Genomic DNA, 7,432 nt, shown 5'->3' with positions numbered 1-7,432 from the left:
CCGGGGCTCACCGCCCTCCTCCCGGGGCTCCAGCCGCCCTCCCCTCCGGCGCCCTCCCCCCGGCCGCTGGGGGGGCGGCCGGAGGCTTTTTTGCCTGGGGCGGCAAAGCCAGAGCCGGCCCTGACAGTCAGCACGTTGCTTTCTTGTTGTTACTTGCATATGAGTTTGACAGTTGGGTATTGGGTGAAGGGGTAAAGGGTTGAGATAGAGATTGGAAGAAGTGTGTAGTCTAGTGGTTGGAACAAGAACTAGGAATCATGCACCCCTGAGCTCTGACCACGATTCTCAATTATAATCCAGATCCTGATACTTGTATCCTCTGGGCTAAATTATGTCCAGCTGTAGGGGTCTGAGCAGAGGACTACTGGGCATAAGAGGTTAGGTCACAGTGTAGCAGGGAAATCAGCCACTGTGGGGTTGTTACTCCCCACTGCTTTGCAAGTGGATGTATAGGGGTGGGAAGTCAGTGGAGCCTTGACTGCTTCCCAACATGTTGGCCAGCACAGCTGAGTTGGTATGGAGGGGGTAGTAAGCTGTGCCAGGTAAAGGGCTGGCAGAATTTATTTCTCCCCAGGAGGCTGAATTGTGGGACTTAACTGTGATTCTTTGAATCACAGTTCAGTCCCATATCCTCTCTTGAGGCAGTGCAAATACACAATTTTCCTGACCGTGAGTCCTAAGCAACTCCACAATGTAGCCCTCAGGGATTTAGAGCAAGACATGTACCCCTCTTTGGTTCAGGTTTCCCATTTATAAAAGGAGATTAATAACCACCTGCCTCTTGGAGGCCTTGTCAGGATTCATTCAATGTGTGTAAAGTGTGTTTGGGATGAAAAGGGTTATATAAGTGGAAAGTAGTATTCTTTATAGATAACGTTTTAATTAACACCAATATAACCTAAGCCAAGCAAACACTCTTTTGAAATTAGTTAACAAGCGAAAAGACAGTCAACTGAATTTGTCAGTAATCTCTGTGTTTTAATTTCCCTTTGTATGCTCGCACTGAGAAGAAACCGGCATGGTGTTCCAATGGGGAACAGGCATGGCTTCTCGGGCAAACCGGGCAAGCCAAGGGAAAATGATCCCTTCCTTCTTGACAGCAAAAGAACCTTGTAAAGTAACAGGTAACTAAAGAATCACACTTTTTCTTTGTAAAGACAGTAGCACTGGGAACAGTAATATATAGACCATGTACATACATACAAACAATGCACCTTTTCTATAAGCCCTCCTGGTGTGTTCTCTACGCGTCCCATAATTTTGCAGTGATTCAGATTCATTACAGAAGGTCATTACAGAAGTAATGAATTCATTGATGCTGGGTAAGGGGCAAATCCAGACCCCATCCTGCTTGGACACGGTGGGAACTAGGGCAGCTGTTGTGTGCAAGGAGGGGATGTGGATGTAAGGGAGCTGTGTTCTGTGGCAGCATGGCGGGGTTGGAACATGAGTGGGCTGATGTGCTGGGAGTGGGACTTTGACACTCCATGGACCCTCCTGTCTGTCTCACATTACAGGGGTGTGAGTGGCCATGGTAACCTCCCTGGAGTGGCTCTGCAGATGTGCTGTGGCTTGCAGACAGGTTTCCCTTCTATGTTCCCCGGCGTATCTCTGTAACACTGGTGTTGGTGTTCCAGTGTGAACTGGCATGGCCTGGGCTCAGGGTCTGGATTTCCCCTTCCTCACAGAAACACATCATCAGCACCACATTTTAAATATGTCCTCAGGAACTGGCACAGTCATTTGCAGTGTATCTGTGGTGTGGTATGGAATGGGAACACAGATTCAGAATCCCCTGGACAAATAATGCTGACTTCCTTGGGATTTGTGTTCCATAAGCTGAGACCTTCTGATGTAAAATACATAATACACAGCACTCATGGTGCAATTTCTGAAGTAATATAGTTCTATTCTGTACTACAACGGATCTGGGCATAGAGATGTGTCTTGCCTGTACTTATTCCATGGAACTGATGTTTCCTAGGTCTGGAAGATGTAAAGGTGAAAAAAGTCACTGCCAGCTCCTACCATTCAGTGTCACTTACAGGTAGGCCCCAGCAATATATGTATGTATTAATAAGCTTGGGCAATGTATTTAGAAGCTAGATATTTATGACTTTGTGAATTTTAATTTTTGTTCTAGCTGGGCTCTGCTTAGTTTGTAAAATCTGATGGGATCACAGCACAGCATGCTATAACTTCAGTGGTATTCACTGGTTTGAAAGAGTAAATTATCTAAAAATGGAGTTAAGTGGATTTATTTGCTTTGGACACCAGAGATCCTAGCCAGCACCCTTCATTCATTTGGGGGCAGGTTCTGATACACTTACTCCACGAATAGTTTCATTGATTTCAACAAGGCTATTCTGTGAAGCATGGCGTTACCTGTTGTGAGTAAGAGTTGCAGAATCCGGGATTTATTAATGGATCTTGGTGGGACGTGTTCTCCTAAATCATACAGGCGCTTTTGTAAACACCACCTTTTGCACTCTGCAGTCAGTTCTTCTGTGCTGGCTAAACAGGAACCAACATGTCACATGGAAAGGCAGCTAGAGTATTGCTCTGCATGAAGGGAAACAGGATTCATAGTACCATCAGTTTTAAGGGTGGAACCGATCATCAGATCATCTTGTCTGACCTCCTGTATATCACAGGCCAACAACTGAAATTAGGCCAAAGTATTTACAACCGACAGGAGACTAACTGTTGTGTGCCACAGACAGAGAACAGCAGGGACTGAGGTGCACCAATGACTGAGGCCCCCACAATGGCAAGGAATTCATTGAGTGAGATATATCCAGATGATCCTAGCATGCAACCCACACCTTGCACTGCACAGGAAGGTCAAAAAAACAAACAAACCCCAAGGTCACTGCAAATCTGACTAGGGGAAAATTCCTTCCTGACCTCATGTATGGTGGTTGCTTCTTATGCTATAGATTTATAATCTTGAGGCATGGAAAATGTATTAATCTTTCTGAAGACATGAAATCTTGAGTAAAACTACACGTTTGGGATCTCTAACATGCTCTAAACTATGCATCAGTGTATTCACTTGGGCCAATTTACAGAGAGCAATAATTTTGTATGGAAACATTGCAAAATGTGAGTTTTATTGAATTCTAAGACATGCAGACTGAGGTATCCTTGATCTGGGAAAAATCAATATATACTGGACTAGTCTGTAACTGACATGAATTTATTTAAGTAGAAAATGGATTATTCTTTCATGTTTTTACTTTCTTGATTTTGATTAAGCAAGCAATCCTTTTTGTCTACAAAAAGACCAAAGCTCCTGATGCTAAGGATCCAAAGCTATTTAATAATAGAACACCTCTGTCTCTCTCCCTCCTGCATTAGCTTTTAAAGGTGTGTGTTTGACTCAAGGTACTACGGTACTTGTTTTTACATTATGAGTGAGCTACAATCTGGAGGGGTTTTTTACATGGATGTGAGGCACTGTTTAGTGTATATTTCATTTCTTCTTAGTCTCGCCTGCCACCTACTGGTGATACTTGGAACACCATTAATTTGAAAGTTTTACAGAACTGTAGAAAGGGTTGTTACAAAAACATATGGCACATTTTTAAAAAAGGACGATGAAACTGTTAATTCACTCCTTCAGTGCCCAGCTTACTACTTACATCCAACATAGTAGCAACTATATGGTCTATAGGCATATGCTGTACCGCCTTGGGTTGTGTGCAAATTACAGGGATCACATTAAAATGTACAAAAGGGGCTAACGGTAGGTAGATTGTTGTAGCATCCTTAGTAAATTGTAAGCCACACAAATGTTATGTTGGTTATGGCCTTAGAAAAACGTAACTGTTTTTCTTTGCTTGAAATTAGCTATTTCTGTCATCTTCTTTTCCCCTGAGAAAGTGTATTTCATTTTTTCTAGGGAAGAATTCCCGGCAAATAAAAGAGTCAATTACTTGATTTTCTCCCCTCTCCTGCCCCTTTTTTAATTGAAAAAATGACGGAGTCCTTAGGCTTTAGAAAACCTAAAAAAGTCTGTTTTGGCATTCATTGTTTCTCTTAACAGTTCGTTAATGTGCTTTGATTAGTCCCATTTCAAAGAAGACTAGCTCAAAGAACATTAATGAATTGTTAATGCGCGTCAGCAAGGTCCACGTGGACAGTTATTCAGTGGCAGGGTCATGTGGGTCAGATTCACACCCCAGCTTGCATTGTGATTTTGGGGTGTGTGTATATGCATTTTTTTAATTAAACAAATAGAGAAAAAATAGTAATTATCCATCAATCTATTTCAATGGTAGTCAGTGTCTTTGTAGTGGAGAGAGGCATCAGAGGAGTTATTAGTTCTGCCTTGGGAAAGGAAAATGTGTTGAGGGCCCTTATGGCTTCTTTTTTCTTTACATTCCAGGGTGTGTTTTTGTTTGTAGGGGAGTATAAATAGTGGGGAAAATATACAAGGAAGATTGAAACTGAATTAATGTATTACCCTCCCTTTGAATTTTTTTTGGTCTGTTGATATTTCACAGAAGTAGCTTCTCTCTAATTTCTTTACTTTTGTATTTATTTCAGATGAAGGAGAATTGTGTGTTTGGGGTAGCAACAAACATGGGCAGCTAGTGAGTAAAGAGACTTTTCTTGTTGAGCCCCAGAAAATAGATGCTCATTTTTTCTCGAGTGAAAAGATTGGAGCAGTCTGGAGTGGATGGACGCATGTAGTGGCACAAACAGGTAAGAGATCCAAAAAGCAGCCAGAAGATGCAAGCAAATACTTAAATATCCACTTTATTCTAGGCAAAACATGTTTTTAATTTGATCTTCCTCACTGTTAATAGTGATGCACAGAGATGTTTTCAGATCAAGCTGTACAGTGATAATCTTCAAAAAGTATGGGAATAGACTTCTTTCCATCAAGAGTACTCCTGCTTCTCTGAAAACTTAGTATACAATAAGAGCATCTGGCTTATTTTAGATGCTTGCTGCTGCAAAAGCACCGATATACATAAACAGCTCAGCTCATCAGATGATCGAAAGGGGGTAACTCTCCAGTAAGTGAGAAGTTCAAGGGACTAGCCATCTGGGCGAGGTGTAGCCTCGTCCTTGGAGAGAAGAGAGTCTGGTGGTGTTCCGTGCAGAGTGGTAGAAGATTTTGGTTGCAGTTTCCAGGTTGCAGGGTCATCTTTGGTGAGAGGCCTCTGGCAGTTTTCTATCAAGGCCATAGAAATTACACTTTGAGGAAAACCTACTGATGAGGCTCCTTGTGGTTCCCCCAGGCAAGGAGTTTTCCCAGGCAGTGGGATCTTCATTAGTTAGCGAGGAAGGATAATCTGGTGGTTAGGGAATTAGCCTGGGAATTGGGAGACCGTGCTTGGCCACATACTCAGGGCTGGCTCTAGACCAAATGGCACCCCAGGCAAGGAGTGTCTTTGGTGTCCCCCCTCCATTTGTTAAACTTTTGAGTATCTTATTTTTTATTGCATTTGTAGCCCATTTCACAACTTCGATGCGTGATTTGCATGCATGATTTATCCCTGTCATATAAGACAATAAATTTGCATGCTAGGATCTGTAAATCTGTACTTAATCATGCCATATGTAAGCAAATTACAAAAATTCATTTCCTCTAAGCTTATAGAAACTTTTTAATTTTAAGAATAACTGAAATGTACTAACATCAAGAAATTGAATTGTGCACCAACATTGGGTGGACCAGTGTTAAATAGTGTTACAGAAGGTGACAGCATTGGAATATTAACCCTAGTCCTGTTTTAGATATTTTCCCATCAAATTTACCCCTTTCTGCAAACTAGATTGCAACTGAGCTTTTTGCTTCCTATACTGAGCTCCTGAAGGCTTTTTTGGGGACATCTTTTATTTTCTATGGGGGGGAAACAGACAGTATTAGGGAGAGCAAAAGTCTATGTTCCACAGACTTAGAAAGTCATCAAACGTTACTTCTTTTACCACGCTTAAAACGTAACAGTAGTTCTTTAATATTGTTGCATAGATAGGGGTTCGATAGATATCTCTGGCATCGTATTAAATATGTCCTTTATTAGTTGCTACTTACAGCCTTCAAGTCTTAAAACACAAGTACACCTTCACAATTACACAGTAAAGCAAGGTTCATAATATTGTAGCTGGGCTGTCCACTTTGTTCTTATATCTCACTGACTGACTGGCGATGCCCTGCCCCTTATATACCTGTGAGGGCATGGCTAACAACTTTGTAGGAGATTTGAGGAAAATGTAGTTCTCAGAAAGTCTGGAACGTTCCATGAGATTCTGTAAAGGTCCAGAACATTCTAGGAGGTTAGTGAAAAATGAATCAACATATGAATACCTGAAACATTTTACTTCAAGCATTCTATTTTCCCTTTTGTTGCTAACAACAAAAACAGCACCTTGAATCCGGCATCCCAGGCGATCTCCTGGGTCGCCTGCCTGTAAATCTGGTCCTGCACATACTTCAGTGTGATCTTGGGCAAGACTCTGTGCCTTGGTTCCCCGTCTGTAAAATGTAGAAAATTATTATATCAAATATTAAATGTACTATAAAATTATAGTATTTATTTACCTCAGGAGGGCAATATGAGGAGAAATACATTAAAGACTGGGAAGGTGTTCAGATACTGTGATAATGAAGGCCATATAAGTACTTAAGACTGAACTCAATCTAGACAGAGATTCTGGATGAGTCATCTTTGCAGTTATACAAGTGCATGCTAGCAGGACCACACTGTCTATACTATTTTGTGCTCACATGTGGACTCCAAAATGATTTTCTTAGACTATTATAAAAAGGACAGTTAAAAATTATATTGCAGGCATCAGGAAAACCTGGTGGAATGGGATTTAGTTGTTTTTAAGGTTGGAAGCCTAAAAAGGTCAAATATTTCCTCTTTAATCTACTGCTAAATATTAATGGAGTTTGAATTCTATCCCTCCGTAAATCTAGGTATTTATGTGATCCCTCATTACTATAACTTCTGAGTCACTCTCAAGTTTATCCATTTGTTTTCACAACACTCCCGGAGGGGACGGGGGAATTATTATCCTCATTTTATGCTTTATGAAGACATCTATGCAATGAGATGTGGTAGATGAAATAACAAATAATATAGCTTTGTACTCATGTCTACAAATAGACTAATTTTTTTTGCATTTCCTCTTAATACTAGCTCTGCATGTGCTTGTTTTTTTCTTGATCTGCTTTATTACACCATATAAAAACTAATAAAAATTTGTATTAAAAAAAATCCCAGAAAATGAGATGGTAGGCTGTATTGTTTGGTTTTGGTGAGCCATCTCATAGACAGCAAAATTAGGGTTACCATATGTCTGTTTTTTCCCGGACATGTCCGGCTTTTTGGTAATCAAACCCCCGTCCGGGGGGAATTGCCAAAAAGCCGAACATGTCCGGGAAAATACCGTTCGGGCACTTCCCCTCCTG

The 7,432-nt window shown here is 41.2% G+C and overlaps 1 protein-coding gene across 3 annotated transcripts in view; it reads left to right on the top strand.

The window, feature by feature from the left end:
- The window catches only part of SERGEF (secretion regulating guanine nucleotide exchange factor), a 259,257-nt gene that overhangs the window by 18,189 nt on the left and 233,636 nt on the right, over positions 1 to 7,432 (top strand). For all 3 annotated transcript variants that reach the window (XM_024210433.2, XM_024210432.2, XM_029913589.1), the window contains exons 6-8: positions 1,011 to 1,124; positions 1,985 to 2,047; positions 4,552 to 4,710. In XM_024210433.2, the coding sequence (XP_024066201.1) occupies positions 1,011 to 1,124; positions 1,985 to 2,047; positions 4,552 to 4,710 (336 nt within the window). The remainder of the gene's footprint in view (positions 1 to 1,010; positions 1,125 to 1,984; positions 2,048 to 4,551; positions 4,711 to 7,432) is intronic.

This window comes from Terrapene carolina, unplaced genomic scaffold (assembly GCF_002925995.2).
Source record: "Terrapene carolina triunguis isolate 2854851 unplaced genomic scaffold, T_m_triunguis-2.0 Scaffold715, whole genome shotgun sequence".
Taxonomy (NCBI): domain Eukaryota; kingdom Metazoa; phylum Chordata; order Testudines; family Emydidae; genus Terrapene; species Terrapene triunguis.
The sequence above is the reverse complement of the archived record's forward strand: the minus strand, read 5'-3'. Positions and strand labels throughout refer to the sequence as shown.